This window comes from Lactuca saligna, chromosome 5 (assembly GCF_052625555.1).
Source record: "Lactuca saligna cultivar CGN05327 chromosome 5, ASM5262555v1, whole genome shotgun sequence".
NCBI lineage: Eukaryota > Viridiplantae > Streptophyta > Magnoliopsida > Asterales > Asteraceae > Lactuca > Lactuca saligna.
Window position 1 is genome coordinate 306,686,098 of NC_136421.1, and position 19,961 is coordinate 306,706,058.

A 19,961-nucleotide genomic window follows, 5' to 3' on the forward strand; every position below is an offset into this window, starting at 1 on the left:
ATACAGAGAATTTGAAGTGGTCAACAAACAATAAGGGAGTAGTTAGTTCAAATAAGTAATTTTCAGAAAAGTCTCAATATTTGACCATATTAACGGGAAAATATTGATTTTGGATGAATTTGTGAAACGAAACAAAAAGAGTTTCTTCGAAGTTTTTTTGTAAATAAAATTTAATTTAAGATTTCTTAATAAATTTGACTATAATATTTGGACTTTATTAAAGATTTCCTAATTTAATAATAAGGAATTCAATGTTACCCTGTCAATAAAGTGAAGAGACAGTTGCCTCCTACCTACACCCAACATAATGCGGTAGACAAACATAGAAGTCCGGCTATAGCCTTCGAAAACATGATATTATATAAATGTTAGAGTGTAGGTAAGCATGATGTTCAAGGTTCCAAAGATTTTCAATGTATATAGTTCACAATCATATTTTAATCCATAAAATGATGAATTTAGACTACAAAAGCCACAAGTTTGTGTTTCTTGGTGTAAGAAAAGCCAAAGAGATAAAAGTGTATCATTTGAAAATATAATGAGTGTGTTTGGCGAAACTAATTGGTAGCTGTAGCTATAACTTTTGTTTATGCAAATGTGTTTGACAAAAACCAGTTAGTTTTTAAATGTTTAAAATTAGATAAAACTAATAAATAAAAGCTACCAAAAACTTCTTAAGTAGCTAGATTTTTGTTTAAAATAAATGCTAAAAGCACTAAAAGCTCCTACTCCCAAACAAAATTTATTTCTTTTTAGATTTTACTTAAAAAACTAAAAACTAAAAGCTCTCAAAATTCTCAAAAGCTCTACATTAACCCTAAAAACACATGTAGGTTAAATTTAATTCGAATAAGTTCAAGTGATTTGGATTTAATGTAAGTTCCATTGAATTCATTTCAAGTTGAGAAAGAACACAATGGTATAGTTGGACGTAGATGGCTGGATGGTGGACTTATCCGTTGTCTTACAGTTTGTCTCTTATCCATTTAGGTTGACAAACACTAATTGACCAAAATATCTTTATCCAAATCCACTAAGAATAACAAATCAAACACCACAATAACAAAAATCCTGACGTGAAGTAAAGTAATTGAATAATGAAATTATTATCGAATAATAAGTTAGTTTGTTATTTAATATCTTTTATAGAAGAAAAAATGTAAATACATAAGGTTCGGCTACTGAATTCCCTCTATGGGGCCTGATAAATTGACTGTCCAAAAATAATTCCCAAAAAAGCATCATACCACAAGGCATTATTGGGCAATTGGCCACAAACTTGACATCCAAAAGATTCCGAAACCAACAAAACATCGACAATGATTGCAACACCCATATCGACCACACATGTTTAGCCGGGTTCACAAACATTAACTCCAGCACATCAAGAATCGAATTTTGGGTTCCAAAATCTTGTACCCATAATGATAAAGCAAACTCGTCAAAAATCACGACAAAGAACAGTATTAGTGCAGTAAAAAGTAAAAACGTGTCATTCCAGCACATTTTCTATTGTTGTATACAATGATTCAAGTCAAGAATCAACTCGAGACGTGGGGAATCAGTGGTACATATGTGTTGGTAATGGTAAAAAAAATAAAATAAAAAGAAAGCTATTTTTTTATCGGGTATAATTACACGTTACACGGATCCTAGCTCTTACGCTACAAAATTTAGTTGGCTAAGAAGCCTGTTTCGTGAATAACCGCTCCATAATCAACCTGAAAATCAATGAAATATTAGCTAATAAATAAACTACTTGCCCTTTTTCCTGTAAATTCTTGTAAATTCACATAAGCTAGCTATATATATATATATATATATATATATATATATATATATATATATATATATATATATATATATATATATATATATATATATATATATATATATATATATGTACCGTTTTGGAGATGATCTGGGTCGATAGGATCTTTGCTGCTGCTTGGCTTCGTTGCAGTGGAGGCCATCCCTTCTTGATTCTGCTATTATAGACGACGACAATTTGTGTCAGTTGTATAAATTGTTAAAAAATTAAGTTAAACATTGTTGAATAAAAAGGTGAAAAATGCCTGAGGAAGCGGTGATGGTGTTTGATGTCGTAGACCAATGTACTGTTGAATTGGATCGGCGAAATTTGGAACTTGTGGTTGGTTTTGATTATGTAGAGGAAATGAACTCATCATTGGAGCTGAGAGGTTAGAGGCTTGACTCGTTGCAGGACACGTGGCATTAACGGGATGGATGTTAAATCCGGTAACCGGGAAACGTGGGCCCATATGAGTACCCGGGCTGGGGAGTACTGATGAACCAGGAAGAATGGCGGGATATGGAACCATGACACGGTTCATCCCCATGTCCATGCTCATGCTCATCCCCATCCCCATCCCCATCCCCATTGCCATGGGCGGCATGTATTGTTGGACACTTGGGAACATCATAGGAACCATGTTGCATCCCATCGACATCATCTGCAAAAAAAAAGTCAAGTAGTAGCTAGTTTCATAGTTTCTTAGGATTCATGTGGACACTGAGTTTTTACGTCAGCCACCTAACACCTAGCAGGCTGTTGTGCACTTTCTTATGCTCCTATATGGTGTGCATCGGCTTAATTAGGGATTACTGGAAAAACAACATTTTAGCAGAAAGTATAAGCATAGAGTATACCTGAACTTGCATTTGAAGAGACTTCAAGTATTCAATTGCTTCATCCAGCATCGAAGCTTTGTCGGACTAAAATCATTAAATTTTGATTTAGAAGATGTTAAGGGTAAATCCGTAAAAGCAAACATTTTATCTTTAAAATGAAAAGAATGAATATATGAATGTACCACGTACCTTACTGGAACGAGGTATTAGTTCTTGCAAGGCCTTCATTTTTTCATTAATCCTATCTCGACGTCTCTACATATAAAATTATATTAAAAAAAAACGAATATTAACACATGATCAACTTTCATATTTTGACCGAGAGGAGTGAAGTACTAACCCTCTCTGAGAGATTGTGGACCTCTGCAGCACGGGACCTTTTCATGGAGGTCGATCCGTGTGATTGCTTCTTTGCATCTAGACACCCGAACTCAATGTCCTTCATGTGAAAAATAACCCAAAAGATCAAAATCTCAAATATACAGCAAGAACAACAAAAATGACTTGTTACTGTGGAGTTATTTAAACTAGAAACTAAAGCTAAATCGTATTTGTTTGTTAATTATGTTTAACGGACAGTTTATCAACTAATTGTTATATCTAAAGTAGATCTTTAATGACTTTATTCAAGTTAATTAGTATGATTCCGTAACAACGTACAAAAGTTACAAAATGATAACGAACCCACTATATGTCCCTTTTGCCGCTAAAAGCTCCATCAATTTTGCTAATTGAATTTACCCATTGTCAATTTACCCTCAAACAACGGACAATTCATCCACAAAAAGAAAATGAAATCTAAGCCTACAAAATTGGTCAAATTCAAATATATGAATAGTAAAAATATGTTGGGCATTATATAAAGATGATCCCTTTGGTGACAAGTAAAAGTGTGCCCCACGAGAGGTCACATACATCAAGTTCACTTTGTAAATCAAATGATTTGTAACCCCAAATGGGAGAACACCTACTTAAACATGATAAAAACACAAGGGATAAATTAGAAGCATGGTCCCACTTGACATTTCTCATCAAATTTTGTATGCATATAGAACTTTACTAAATGGAACTAGACTGAATTGACTAGATGGAAATGGACTTGACAAGACAATCATTTCAATGTCATTTTTTTATTCCTAGCTTCCGGTCTTAGTTTTGTTCGGTTCAATTAGTTCTATCAAGTTGAGTACCGTGTACCTTAACAAACAAGGCTACACAGTTGCACCTAGCATGGCTAATAAGTGTGTGATGACGTAAACAGTCTGCAACTTATATGGCTCTAAGAGATTGGCCCCATACGGTATATTGTGTATAATAAAGAGTACGTTGCATAAAGACATAAATAACCCACACCACTGACACAGTGCCACTAGGGCTACATATTTGCTGATATCATGACCTGCTCAATCTCCAATGAGTCCCTGACCACTAGTTTTATTTTTATCACTTTGGATTTTTATGCTCTCAATTTTGACGTATTCACACTCATATAAATAACCAGATTTTTGTTTCAGTCTGCTCATACTCTCTGTACATAAACATGTTGCGGGAACTTGTGTATCCCCACATACGTAATACACGTGACAATCTTGTCTGCCACCTTGACATCCATAGTGTGACGTGGCACTTAGTCCCCACAAAAATATCATAATCCCCAAACAAGAATGCATTGGAACTTGAGGATATATACCACTACCATACCCAAGGATCAAGCCATGAGGTATGGTTTCTTTTTCACGCGTAGAAATCTCATGTACTTGGATTCTATGTGGATGAGATGTTTACTAGTGAACACCACCTCCAATAAATGTAGTGGTGGTGTGGATCAAAGCTAATCATGGGTTCTCACACCTAATCAAAAACAATTTTCTCTCTATCTCTCCTGTTCACTAGTGAACATCACCTCCAAACAATATATTACATATATCTGGTAAATATCTATGGAGGGATTTATGCCGACAATAATCCAACATGGAAGGTGTTGGCGACAACAAATTCCACCTCATGATCATTTTTTTTACTGGCGGTAATATACCGTAGACATGTTTCCACCCGATCAATATAGAAGATAAAGCCTTAGTTTCAATTTTTTGTGTCGTTGAGATATTTGAAACAAATATATTTTGATTAATATAGGTGATTTGTTTTTTTTTCTCTATGAATTGTACAATCCATATAAAAAGAGTAAATGTCATCTAGGTATCTATATTTCAACAACCTTATTTACTAACCAAAATACCAAAATAAACGTAATTTATTAAAAAAATAATAACGATTAAAAACTATATAACAAATCTATGTATTTTAAAAGTTATTGTTTATGTAATTTATATATTTATTTTTAAATGACATGAGAACCTTTATATTAAAATTTAAATTAATTGTTATTGTAATTAACAGATTGAAAACTATGGATATATATTAATTAATATTAAAAAAAAAGTTGGTCATAAAAATATCATCACATCCCACCACTCATAGGTAAATTATGTCAAAAATGGTAAAAACTTAGGTAACACCTATATGATATACATTTTTCATAAGTAAAATTCGCCTCAAAACTATTATTATGATACAATTTATTAATTATATATCCGAATGCTTTAGAGCTTCAGCATTTCAATTGCCTCAAACTTTAATAAAAACCTATCAAATTCCTTACATACAGCTTGAACTCGTAGCTATAGACGTATAGTGTTTGGTATATGATTTCATATGTAGAATGTCGATAAAATAATATAATATATAGTCTTCACGAAGATTTGTTTCTGAAATCATGATTTGTCTAGGAAGTAGTGTATAGGCTCGTTGCAGTGATGCTGCTAAACGACACACGCACACAACAGAGAGAGAGGAAGCTAGAAACAGAAAACCCCCAAATTTGTGGACAAACAAAATCAAATTCTTGAATAATCTTCTTTATTTATCCCCCGATTTTATTATTTAATTCCCAACAAAATTTCACTGTTTCATTTAGAAAATTTCAGAACACGACACCCCTTTTACGAGAATCGAGGGTACAACCCTCCATGCAATGCTAGAAGAGGTAAAAGACATCTGAGTGTACAAGTATCTAATTGCACACAAATGCGTCATCAGACATAATGTAGAGTGTAGACACATTTTCCGTCAAGTTTATTTAATATTATTTTTAAAAAATTATTGTAAAAGTCGAGTAGTTACGTACCTCATCGTGACATTCGGTGTCGTACGTATCTCTGCCCTTGCGCTTCCGATGATCATCGGTTGTTGGTGGCGGTGGCTTTTGAGAAGATGGCTCTACACTGCCGCTTGCTCCTGAGCCACCCGAACCCGGAGATGATGTCACGCTTCGTTCACATGTCTCTATTTCCCTCCCCGCCGATGATGTACCTGCTGCGCTATGTCCTATGTTCGCTGAAGAAACCGGCGTCAGTTTATCCGACACACGCCAAGCCCTTGATTCCGGTGCTGCTACCGCCGGGGTCTCGTTCGAACTAGAAGGGCCTGATTCTGGAGTTCTGAGTTTATTAGGCCTCGAGAAATGCAAGAAATTTGGATACTTGGGTTGTCCTGATTCCAATTCCACGCGCCTGATTGGGGCAACCGGTGGGCGGGAAGAAGGAATCATTATGGACGGAGGTGGAGGTGGAGGCGGTGGGAGGGAGCAAGGGGTGGTGGTCACGGGAGTAGAGGATGGCGGCGTAGGATAGAGGAGATCGTTACTGTATAGATAGCCTTCTAACGTATTGTCGTCGACGGGGTAATGAAGCCAAGAGGCCATCTCGTCTTCTTGCATGAACAAGTCAGAAGGCCCCGTCCCTTCTTCAACGACGGAGGATCGGATGTCTCTACTGCCCACCGGCGGCCTTATTTCTGGCTTCTTATTCCCGACTGATCTCTGATTTCGGCTCTGCATCACCACTTGACCATTTTGCCATAGTAGCTCCATGACATCTTCATCTCCACCCCTACAGATACGTATAATCGAAATTAAACACAGAAGCACTGTTTTCTTAACAACTAGAACAACGTGATCAACGAATTCAAATTAATAATAGGAAGTGATTTACATTATCGATTTCTTGGGCGACTCTTGAATTAAGTAATCCTCGTCCGCTTCAAATTCAGGAACAGTAATATTCATCATCTAAATTCTTCTCACACCAATTAAAATTCAAAAATTTAATTGACCTCCTGCTAATAGTGATCAGCTCGATCGTCATTCACAGAGTCTCGTATAATAAGCCTTAACAAAAAGAATCACATAAGACAGACGATGCAATAACCTGTTAACTGTTAAGTATTTTCCTCGATTGAAAAAACGAATCTGTGAAGTCTCTTCCTTGATTGTGTATAGAACTCAATTAAAGTAAGCAGAGAGAATAGAAACCGAATCGATCAGCATGAGCAACAACCTTCAGCGATGACGGTTATGCGAATTTTGAGGTAATTTATTCATGAAAATGATGGCTGTCTTTTAGGGATGAGTTGATCTGAATGTCAGTATGTAGCTCTCAAGTAGAACCAAGATGATAAGGTGTATTTTTTTATTGGGATAATCACTTAAAAAGGTAACGAAGTTTCAAAAGTGTACAAAAAAGATCATTGTTGTTTTTTTTTAATACAAAATACCATTTTACCGGCTATTGTAGGTTATCCGGTTTTCAAATGTTCAAAAAATACTATTGTTGTTTTTTTAGTACAAAAATTACCATTAATGTTACTATTTGTACACAAAATACCAACAAAATACACATGTGTTCAACTAAAACATTGTGGTAACCAGGTACTTCAGGTAAATGGGATGAGATGAGCGTAATCAGCAAGTGCTTGTTTAATTTTTGTTGAAATTGTTGGAAAAGATCTTACTTCCACCGTATGATCAGCCGAACAAGATTACAGGTGATGTTTCGGCTGATAAATTTTTTCTCAAATCGGTGATGAGAAGAGCGTAATCAGCAAGTGTTTGTTCGGATGTTAGATAGGCTAAAGTAGAAGCATTCTTGTATGCCTCTTTCTGGCTTCCATATGACATCGATTCACCATAATATTGATGCTAGATCAAATCACGCAGCTTTTGATAAAATTGTATTATTAAAGGTCTGCAAGTGAACAAATTAATGTAGAGTAGAGTGATTAGGGCTTTTATTTCGGGGAAGATGACCATGGCACCAAAACGAGGGGCGAGTTCCCTACGAAGTCGGTGTTGGCAGCGAACCATTCGATGTCGCTTTCGTTGCCGCAATAAAGGAAGATTGGGCCCAAACGACTAGGGCCTGGGCCCACCCAGTGATCGGAGTTGATGAGATAATGTAGTTGGAACTTGGGAAGATCATTGAAACTGAAATGATCAAGAGTCTGATCAAAATATCGTGTCTCGTAAGTGTACTTCGGTTGAACAAAAATTTTTGGGTTTTGAGAAGCCGTGGGGATTTGCCGAGAAACGGAGGTGGCCGGTGAGATTCCGGCGTTGATGAAAGTAGGCAGATGATTAGGAGGAAGAATAAGAAAAAGGGTTTTGCCATGGTGGTGGAGGGTGGCGATGAACAACAGTAATGGCCGAAGTGAAGTGGATGGTTCTTTATAAAAAGTAGCTAAATTTCCATTACATTCAAAGAAGGAAAAATGACTTAAAAAGGTAACGAAGTTTCAAAATGTACAAAAAAGACCATTGTTTTTTTTTTTTTTTTTTTGTACACAAAATACAATTTTACCAGCTATTGTAGGTTACCCACAAGGTATTATTTGAACACATGTGTACTTCATTGGTATTTTGTGTATAAAAAATATACTTTAATGGTATTTTGTAGGAACGGGTCTAAGGCCACAATGTCGGCCCGTTCAGTTAGCCGTAGTTTCTGGACTTCGGTCCAATGTAGTAGTTAGTGTGTTTGACGCCTCCGTGGCTCAGACAGGATTTGTGTGCTTATGCTAGTTGATAGGTTATGATATGTTGTGTTCAGTCAGTCAGCTTCGGACTTCGGTTCGATGGAGGGGACAAGGTCCCATTCAGTCAGCTTCGGACTTCGGTCTGATGTAGGGGACAAGGTCCCAGTCAGTCAGCTTCGGAATTCGGTTCGATGTAGGGGACAAGGTCCCGGCCAGTCAGCTTAATATTGAACATACCAGTTAGGTTATTAATCTTTAATATTTTTTTTATAAATAAATATGAATACTAACGTGTATTCGTGCATGCTATAACATTCTAGTTTTAACATTTGGATATATATATATATATATATATATATGCTTAGATTATGTTGTTTTTTACTAACTAATGCACAGATCTAGTTTTAACATTTGGATATATATATATATATATATATATATATATATATATATATATATATATATATATATGCTTAGATTATGTTGTTTTTTACTAACTAATGCACAGATCTAAAACAACAGATGAAATTAATCAATGGACATGATTTGAGAGTGTATGATATTACAATAGGATAACATGTACCATGTAATCACACAAATTTTAGTAAAAGGGTATTCTAGATAACTAACTACATTTATAAAAAGGAAATTTTCAAAATTTTAGAGATAATTAATTCTCTTAATTTTAAAAATCTGAATTTTTTTAATTAATTAATTTTAAATCTAACTTAATTTGTAAATTTAACCGATTTTATTCTGTCAGAATATTTTTTTGTTAGAATTATGTTCTTTCAGAATTTTATTCTATTAGAATATTATTGAAGAATAACAAAATTCTTGAATTCGAAATTGAAAAATAACAACATTCTAATATATTCTTATACATTCGAACTTAAATACAAATTCATACATATTTTATAGACAAAAAGTTTTATATATTATAATATAATTATACATATTCTAAAAGAATATCAACAAAATTGAATAAATATCTTAAAAAATAACAACATTCTTAAATTGTGAGCATAACCAAACTTTACTCATTCTTCAAGTTATTCCTATTAGTTCTTCAACGCATTTTTCTAGGCATTTCCATCACAAATACAACAAAAACTAATAATGGTTAAAAACATGTTATTTGCAGTTAACTATCACTTTATATATTCTGGTAGAATACATAGAATACATTCTGGCATAATGCATATAATTTATTATGGCAGAATACATTCCGATAGAAACATAGAAGACATTCAAAAGTATCGCATTTATTGCTAATATAATTTTAGATTCAAAATACACAATAACGAGGGACAATAGAACTTGGAATTCAAAATCACAAATTGAACCAAAATAATACACAAACAAATTAATTACATTTTTAAACAATTACATAAAACATGTGTTGCTAGTAAGTTTGACATAATGCATACCACAAGGTTAAATTCTTTAGATTCTCTTTCAGGCATTTCAACAAACACTTGTCCAAAATACCAAAATACCAAAATAAACGTAATTTATTAAAAAAATAATAACGATTAAAAACTATATAACAAATCTATGTATTTTAAAAGTTATTGTTTATGTAATTTATATATTTATTTTTAAATGACATGAGAACCTTTATATTAAAATTTAAATTAATTGTTATTGTAATTAACAGATTGAAAACTATGGATATATATTAATTAATATTAAAAAAAAAGTTGGTCATAAAAATATCATCACATCCCACCACTCATAGGTAAATTATGTCAAAAATGGTAAAAACTTAGGTAACACCTATATGATATACATTTTTCATAAGTAAAATTCGCCTCAAAACTATTATTATGATACAATTTATTAATTATATATCCGAATGCTTTAGAGCTTCAGCATTTCAATTGCCTCAAACTTTAATAAAAACCTATCAAATTCCTTACATACAGCTTGAACTCGTAGCTATAGACGTATAGTGTTTGGTATATGATTTCATATGTAGAATGTCGATAAAATAATATAATATATAGTCTTCACGAAGATTTGTTTCTGAAATCATGATTTGTCTAGGAAGTAGTGTATAGGCTCGTTGCAGTGATGCTGCTAAACGACACACGCACACAACAGAGAGAGAGGAAGCTAGAAACAGAAAACCCCCAAATTTGTGGACAAACAAAATCAAATTCTTGAATAATCTTCTTTATTTATCCCCCGATTTTATTATTTAATTCCCAACAAAATTTCACTGTTTCATTTAGAAAATTTCAGAACACGACACCCCTTTTACGAGAATCGAGGGTACAACCCTCCATGCAATGCTAGAAGAGGTAAAAGACATCTGAGTGTACAAGTATCTAATTGCACACAAATGCGTCATCAGACATAATGTAGAGTGTAGACACATTTTCCGTCAAGTTTATTTAATATTATTTTTAAAAAATTATTGTAAAAGTCGAGTAGTTACGTACCTCATCGTGACATTCGGTGTCGTACGTATCTCTGCCCTTGCGCTTCCGATGATCATCGGTTGTTGGTGGCGGTGGCTTTTGAGAAGATGGCTCTACACTGCCGCTTGCTCCTGAGCCACCCGAACCCGGAGATGATGTCACGCTTCGTTCACATGTCTCTATTTCCCTCCCCGCCGATGATGTACCTGCTGCGCTATGTCCTATGTTCGCTGAAGAAACCGGCGTCAGTTTATCCGACACACGCCAAGCCCTTGATTCCGGTGCTGCTACCGCCGGGGTCTCGTTCGAACTAGAAGGGCCTGATTCTGGAGTTCTGAGTTTATTAGGCCTCGAGAAATGCAAGAAATTTGGATACTTGGGTTGTCCTGATTCCAATTCCACGCGCCTGATTGGGGCAACCGGTGGGCGGGAAGAAGGAATCATTATGGACGGAGGTGGAGGTGGAGGCGGTGGGAGGGAGCAAGGGGTGGTGGTCACGGGAGTAGAGGATGGCGGCGTAGGATAGAGGAGATCGTTACTGTATAGATAGCCTTCTAACGTATTGTCGTCGACGGGGTAATGAAGCCAAGAGGCCATCTCGTCTTCTTGCATGAACAAGTCAGAAGGCCCCGTCCCTTCTTCAACGACGGAGGATCGGATGTCTCTACTGCCCACCGGCGGCCTTATTTCTGGCTTCTTATTCCCGACTGATCTCTGATTTCGGCTCTGCATCACCACTTGACCATTTTGCCATAGTAGCTCCATGACATCTTCATCTCCACCCCTACAGATACGTATAATCGAAATTAAACACAGAAGCACTGTTTTCTTAACAACTAGAACAACGTGATCAACGAATTCAAATTAATAATAGGAAGTGATTTACATTATCGATTTCTTGGGCGACTCTTGAATTAAGTAATCCTCGTCCGCTTCAAATTCAGGAACAGTAATATTCATCATCTAAATTCTTCTCACACCAATTAAAATTCAAAAATTTAATTGACCTCCTGCTAATAGTGATCAGCTCGATCGTCATTCACAGAGTCTCGTATAATAAGCCTTAACAAAAAGAATCACATAAGACAGACGATGCAATAACCTGTTAACTGTTAAGTATTTTCCTCGATTGAAAAAACGAATCTGTGAAGTCTCTTCCTTGATTGTGTATAGAACTCAATTAAAGTAAGCAGAGAGAATAGAAACCGAATCGATCAGCATGAGCAACAACCTTCAGCGATGACGGTTATGCGAATTTTGAGGTAATTTATTCATGAAAATGATGGCTGTCTTTTAGGGATGAGTTGATCTGAATGTCAGTATGTAGCTCTCAAGTAGAACCAAGATGATAAGGTGTATTTTTTTATTGGGATAATCACTTAAAAAGGTAACGAAGTTTCAAAAGTGTACAAAAAAGATCATTGTTGTTTTTTTTTAATACAAAATACCATTTTACCGGCTATTGTAGGTTATCCGGTTTTCAAATGTTCAAAAAATACTATTGTTGTTTTTTTAGTACAAAAATTACCATTAATGTTACTATTTGTACACAAAATACCAACAAAATACACATGTGTTCAACTAAAACATTGTGGTAACCAGGTACTTCAGGTAAATGGGATGAGATGAGCGTAATCAGCAAGTGCTTGTTTAATTTTTGTTGAAATTGTTGGAAAAGATCTTACTTCCACCGTATGATCAGCCGAACAAGATTACAGGTGATGTTTCGGCTGATAAATTTTTTCTCAAATCGGTGATGAGAAGAGCGTAATCAGCAAGTGTTTGTTCGGATGTTAGATAGGCTAAAGTAGAAGCATTCTTGTATGCCTCTTTCTGGCTTCCATATGACATCGATTCACCATAATATTGATGCTAGATCAAATCACGCAGCTTTTGATAAAATTGTATTATTAAAGGTCTGCAAGTGAACAAATTAATGTAGAGTAGAGTGATTAGGGCTTTTATTTCGGGGAAGATGACCATGGCACCAAAACGAGGGGCGAGTTCCCTACGAAGTCGGTGTTGGCAGCGAACCATTCGATGTCGCTTTCGTTGCCGCAATAAAGGAAGATTGGGCCCAAACGACTAGGGCCTGGGCCCACCCAGTGATCGGAGTTGATGAGATAATGTAGTTGGAACTTGGGAAGATCATTGAAACTGAAATGATCAAGAGTCTGATCAAAATATCGTGTCTCGTAAGTGTACTTCGGTTGAACAAAAATTTTTGGGTTTTGAGAAGCCGTGGGGATTTGCCGAGAAACGGAGGTGGCCGGTGAGATTCCGGCGTTGATGAAAGTAGGCAGATGATTAGGAGGAAGAATAAGAAAAAGGGTTTTGCCATGGTGGTGGAGGGTGGCGATGAACAACAGTAATGGCCGAAGTGAAGTGGATGGTTCTTTATAAAAAGTAGCTAAATTTCCATTACATTCAAAGAAGGAAAAATGACTTAAAAAGGTAACGAAGTTTCAAAATGTACAAAAAAGACCATTGTTTTTTTTTTTTTTTTTTTGTACACAAAATACAATTTTACCAGCTATTGTAGGTTACCCACAAGGTATTATTTGAACACATGTGTACTTCATTGGTATTTTGTGTATAAAAAATATACTTTAATGGTATTTTGAATACTAAAAATAAAATAATGGTATTTTTTGTACATTTTTGAAACTTCTTATTTATTAGTATCAAATATATTAGTTCAATTTTTTAATTTAGGTACCAAGATCTAAATAGTAAATAGAGCCATATCCAGTCAAGTGTACGTTGTTGGAATTTACTGTAACAGACCGTTTATATCTCAGACGGTGAACAACCAACAACACCAATGGAATAATGAAAAAAGGTAAATTACACTAATAGTCCCTGTGGTTTAGAGTAGTTTTTGTGATTGGTATTTATTTTTTTAGTCGTTGTCGAACTTGAAATGACCATTATAACCTTTCTTATTTTATTTTAGATTATTTTTTATTATTAGTATTAATTTTTAAAAAAATATTAATTTTGAAGGGCCCACTCCATAGCAATACCCAATAGCAAAACATGATCCGTCTCTTTCCCCTCCAGGCTTAACAGTCACACTTCCCCCTTTATTTCTTGGTTCAAAACTCAGACTTTGCTGCCACCGGAGAAGACAACTAACCACATAGTCTTCAGCGACGTAGATACAACACGAATGTAATAAAGAATGAGAACATGTCTAACCATCTCATTCGCGATCTGAAACCTGTAACCCACCCAACTCGGACGACCTTCCCTATACTATTCCATGATTCTTTCAGAAATTCATTTTCATATTCCTTCTAGTGGTGTCGTGGTGGAGACGAAGGTTGGCTGACTTCTTCCCTATTTTTTTTATTTCATGGTCTCAACAACCCCATATCTAGCACCTTTTGTCCCCTCTCATTCTCACCAGAAAACATCATCACCGTTACTGATATTCTCAGTCTAGCTCTCTCTGTTCCACCTATAAACAAACATTATAAAACATAATCATCCATCACCTCTCTAATCCACCTCTCTCATATTCACCTGAAGCCACCATCAAATAATCTATTGTAGACTTCAGATCTGTGATAGATCACGTCTACAACTCAACCATAGGTAAACAATGATAGAAGAAAGTTACATTGGTTGGCTTTGAATCAGTTGTACTTCCAGGTGAATTGGCCAAGCACGTCGGAATGCACAAAGGCGGTGATAAAATTTACAATCTCTTACAGAGAATTTCATTTATGTTGAATTATTTCGTCCTCTGTGATATCTCGATGAAATATCCCCATGATAGGGTTTTCCAACATTGATGCTCATATATTAGGCAGTTGCTATATGAGCTCAGGCCGCTGGGTATTTTGTGTTGGATCTGGATCAAAGATGTGGAGGTGGTGCTGTAAGCGAATTTTCGGCGAGATACCTAAGTTGCCATCATGGCAAAGTCACTAGAGTTTCCCCAAGGACGTTGCGAAGTAGGGATAAACCTAACCCTTTGAAATTATTCACTCCTCTTAATATGTAACTTAGCGTATTCGTTTACTAGTTAATTAAGGATAATTATAACTCCTAATAGCACAAAGCAAACAACATTTGGGCATTAAGTAACCCAAACCAAGCATATCTGTAATGACCTGAATATCCTATCGTAAACAACGTTAGTTGTTCTGTTACTCGAAGAACTATTTATGCAAAGTATTTTAGCTTTTTGAGGTTAAAATGAAATTAATTAACTAAAAGTAGTATTATTTAATATCTAAAAGAATTAATAAAAATTGAAAGGTGCACAATTTAATGAAATTGATTTGTGAAATTATTAGGTGTAACACCCCAAAAATCACGACTGAAAATTTTCTTTAAACATTACTAAAACCATAATTATAAAAGCCATGTCATAATTCATAACATACGTTCAGAGTATTAATTCAAAACATTTTCTCATCCCAGGTTGTCTAATTAATGGTGTGTGCTATGTGATCACCCCGAGCTCTTCCCTTCGCTGCCGGAAGTACCTGAAACCAAAACTGAAAACCGTAAGCACAAAGCTTAGTGAGTTCCCCAACCTATCACATACCCTGCAAAAACACATATAGCACATACTGGGCCACTCCCACTACTTTGGGCCTTGCCCCTACCTCGAGCCTCGCCCGCTACAACGGCCCCGCCGCTCCAGGCCCCGCCTGGCCTCGAGCCCCGCTCGAATACAAATCTGTTTATTTTAGGCCCCGCCCGCTAACCACATAATACAAAATAGCATATAACACATAACTGAACACACCCTACTGTATTCCTCTCCTAAGGCCTCGCCTGTCTTGGGCCTCGCCCCTATCCTGTTACTAGTGAGTCATTGAACCCCGTCGAAGCTCCTACTGTAAGTGAGATACGGGCTCCCCCGCCCACACTCACTCCATACCTGTCTCGGGCTTCACCCCTGCTATGCTACTAATGAGATATGGAACACCGTCCGTACTCTGCTATTGGTGAGATACGAGACCTCGCCCACACTCACCTTCCTACCAGGCACATACATGCATCACACAGACAACAAGTATACTCTATCATGCACACCACTCCTTGGGCACCTGTGCGACATTGGACCTAGGTCCTGAATATCATAATAGCAAACAGTGCTTAGGGCTAACCCTCGGGTCTTCCTACTCATAACTACATGGGTCGGCATTATGGTCGTAGACCCATTCACACAAAGGGAAACTCACCTGCACTACTGAACTTTGCTAATAACCCTCTGGCTACTGTCCGACAATTCTCTGAACTGTTGCTCCACTAGCTCCACTAGCTCCCCGAGCTACCAATATCAAAATACATATATATCACTTAGATCCAAACTGAACTCTAGAAGCCAACTAAGTCCACTCTTGACAAAGTCAAAGTCCTGGTCAAAGTCAACCTTCCTGATTGACTCTACTCGCTGAGTCAACCTGTTGACTCGTCGAGTCCTTATACTCAGAAACTCTCACAATACACCTCAACTCGCCTAGTCACCCCGTCGAGTTCAACAATCTCCGATTCCCATCCTGTCCAACTCACTGAGTCACCACTCAACTCACCGATCTCAGTCTTAAACATAAAAGGTTGAGGTTCTGAGATCCAAATCGTCGAGTCCAAGAACAGACTCGCCGAGTTCACGACAATCTTCAACAGACCCGCCGAGTTTTTCTTCAACTCGTCGAGTTCCTGCCTATCTTCATACAACTCATCGAGTCCAAGAACAGACTCACCGAGTAGCTTCAGTTCTTAATCCATACAGTGGCTTTTCGAGCCATGCAGGGGCTCCATAATGTAGATCCACTCTTCTAAGGCCCACCCTTCACGTAAAGTTGCAAAAGTTACGTGAAACCAAGGAGCTATAGGCTTAAAACTCTCTAGGGCTAGGGTTTGAGACAAGCATGCTTCACCAACACACCAAAGACTGATACTTTATGGGTTTCTAGGCCAAGACAACCCTAGATCCGAAGTTCTCTTTGCTCACCGGGACCAGAGCTGCCCACTGGTCTACCCTGTAGCGTCACCATACTACATAATAACATAACAACCATCAGAATACTCTTCACTATCAAGGGATCACACACGCACTCCAAGTTCCTGGTTCTATCTTGGCCCTCCTGGACTCGAGTACAGATCCTATGCTTTCAGTAGTATGGGCCCATAATACCTTCCACATCTATCCATACTTTCCTCAAGGATTGATTCAACTTCACCAAGTCCCTTCTACTACTGCTGCATTCTATGCTAATCTCATCCTAGGCTTACCCAAGGGTAACTCTCCAACCCACTCTCTGCCATCAGCCACACAAGAAGTTCCGGTCATCTCTCCCTAACTAGCTCATGAATACCATTACATATTGCTAAGACCGGATAATTCTTCGAATGAGAGGTCTCTCCCTACAACGGTTAGACTTAGATGAGAGCTGTGAAGTAGGGCTAAACCCAACCCTCTTAAATTATTCAGTCCTCGTAATACGTAACTTAGCGTATTCGTTTACTAGTTAATTAAGAATAACTAGAACTCCTAATAGCACAAAGCAAGCAACATTTGGGCATTGAGTAATCCAAACCAAGCATATCCTATCCAGGCTATCATATCACTTATTACTCAGAACTATCATACAGCTCAATAAGCACATACAAAAGGAATACCAGGTATCTTCCTAGATCCTTAGCCCTAATCTAGCATGCAGTTCTCATAATCATATCATATCATAACCTAACATAAAATGCATGGTTATCTTGGGGAAAACTTACTTGATCTCGGCAAGTCGCACACATCACATACCTTGTTCTTTCTTAAAACTCTTTACTTTAACTTTTGGAAAAACTATTTTCTTGTGAAAATCTTTCAAACCCTCGATTTGAGTCCAGACACTCCCGAAGGTGTGTCCGAATCCCTCAAGCCAAGGCTCTGATACCAACTTGTAACATCCCAAAAATCATGACCAAAAATTTTGTTTTTAATTATATTACTTATAAAATTGTTTACTGAAAAACATCATCGTTATCATGCCAAACGATAATCCCATAAGTCAAATATCATAAAACATGTCATGGAATAATAATAATGTCGGAGTACAATCTCAAGAACATCATAGTGCGAAAATCATGTGTGCGATGCACTACTACCGTGTAGGCTCCTTTCCTTTCGAGGAGCAAGTATCTGAAACTAAAACTGAGAACCGTAAGCACAAAGCTTAGTGAGTTCCCCCATCATACCAAATACATAACACATACTACCAGGCATATCCAGGTGCCCAACCTACCCTGCTGAGCATACAGGGGTGCTTAACCTACCCCTGCTAGACATATCGGGGTGCCTAACCTACCCCTGTCAGACTTACCATAGTGTCCAATCTACCCTTCCGGTTTATCTCAACCGGTTACGGGGACTATTTCACCCCTACTACTACCACATAAGAGCATAACATAATTATATTATCAGACATACCGAGGTGCCCGACCTACCCTTTGGTCCTATCGACCAGTCTTGGGGACTATTCCCCCTACTAACACATAACATCATATTAGGCTAGCACAAAAGCATAACATATAACTAGATACCAGAAAATTATCACAAAGACAATTGTCTCTAATATAAGTCTTACTTGTGGGCCGACCTTAGTGCCTTCGACCCACTTCTATTGGAAGGTAACTCACCTCGGTGTCGTGAAGTGTCTGAACTGCCCTCACTGCCGAGGTCAACTCCTCTCAATTCCTACACATAATAATCTTCCTTAGTTACCATTTCATACTCTCAACCCCTTTTCGAGGGTAAACTTTGGTCAAATTCAAAGTCAAGGTCAACAAATTGGTCAAAGTCAACTCTGGGTCAAAGTCAACATCTAGTTGACTCAACTCGCCGAGTTGACCCACCAACTCGCTGAGTTCCATAATCCTTAGCACACTAAGAACTTCAAACCTAATCGCTGAATCTTTCAAGAACTCACTGAATTCTCCTTCATACAAAGTTGGGACTTTCTACAATTGACTCGTCGAGTTCACCCTTGAACTCATCGAGTCCTTCATCATGCAAGATCACACATCTTGTCGTGGACTCTCCGAGTTCCCTAAAGCTTGTGACAACCCCATTTTCACGACCAGAAAAGACCTATTTTGTTTATGCTTTATAAAAATCAGAGTATCTCTGTAACGACCCAATTTTCACATCCAAAAATTTCGTTTTAAAACATTACTTTAGGAAAACGTTAATAATTAAAAACATTGTTTGATCAACCACATCACATCGTAAACCATGTCTAAAAGCCAAGTCATACAACAAATCAAAATATCAGAGTATAAATCCTAGGGAAATCTAAATGATGCGGAAACCAGTCATGTGTGCATGATGTGCCACTACCGTGCCAACTCCTTCCCCTTCGATGAAGAGGTAACTGAAACCAAAACTGTAAAATGTAAGCACAAAGCTTAGTGAGTTCCCCCATTGTACCACATACCATACAATCACATAACATACATAAATTGTCAGACATATCTAGGTGCCCAACCTACCCCTTCGGTCCTCTCGACCGGATACTGCCTAGCATATCTGGGTGCTGGCCTCCCCTTCGGTCCTCTCGACCGGATACTGCCTAGCATATCTGGGTGCTGGCCCCCCCTTCGGTCCTCTCGACCGGGTACCGGGGACTATTTCACCCTATATACTACCACATAACACATATATCACATAGTCTATCTAGCATGGCTGGGCATGACTACCCCTTCGACCCTATCGACCGGTAACCTGGGGACTATCTCCCCTACTATCACTAGCACATGGCATCATATCATACAAACACATAAACATAACACAAGTAGTAGCAACCCTAGATGAATATCACAGAGACAATCATCTAATCATACATCTCCTACTGGTGGGCTGGCATTGTGGCCTTAGACCCACCGCTACTGGAAGGTAACTCACCTCGGAGTAACTGCTGATATTCGTGGGAATAGTCTGACTGCTGCTGCTACTGTTTCGGAAATCCTCCGGCTGAATTCCCACCAAACACTTAG

The 19,961-nt window shown here is 37.3% G+C and overlaps 2 protein-coding genes across 2 annotated transcripts; both read right to left on the reverse strand.

Annotated features, from left to right (window-relative positions):
• Nucleotides 1-1,466: 1,466 nt before the first annotated feature.
• Nucleotides 1,467-7,155, reverse strand: LOC145048502 (transcription factor PIF1-like). Its single transcript, XM_078997015.1, has 9 exons — nt 6,921-7,155; nt 6,705-6,828; nt 5,840-6,602; nt 2,993-3,091; nt 2,842-2,907; nt 2,671-2,736; nt 2,076-2,474; nt 1,907-1,985; nt 1,467-1,721 (listed from the first exon to the last, which is right to left on the reverse strand). Exons 2-9 carry the CDS (start codon nt 6,779-6,781, stop codon nt 1,717-1,719), a joined length of 1,554 nt encoding a protein of 517 aa, XP_078853141.1. The 5' UTR covers nt 6,782-6,828; nt 6,921-7,155; the 3' UTR covers nt 1,467-1,716.
• Nucleotides 7,156-9,863: 2,708 nt separating this feature from the next.
• LOC145048503 (transcription factor PIF1-like) lies at nt 9,864-12,287 on the reverse strand. The gene is made up of 3 exons (XM_078997017.1): nt 12,052-12,287; nt 11,836-11,959; nt 9,864-11,733 (listed from the first exon to the last, which is right to left on the reverse strand). Exons 2-3 carry the CDS (start codon nt 11,910-11,912, stop codon nt 10,935-10,937), a joined length of 876 nt encoding a protein of 291 aa, XP_078853143.1. The 5' UTR covers nt 11,913-11,959; nt 12,052-12,287; the 3' UTR covers nt 9,864-10,934.
• Nucleotides 12,288-19,961: the final 7,674 nt, after the last annotated feature.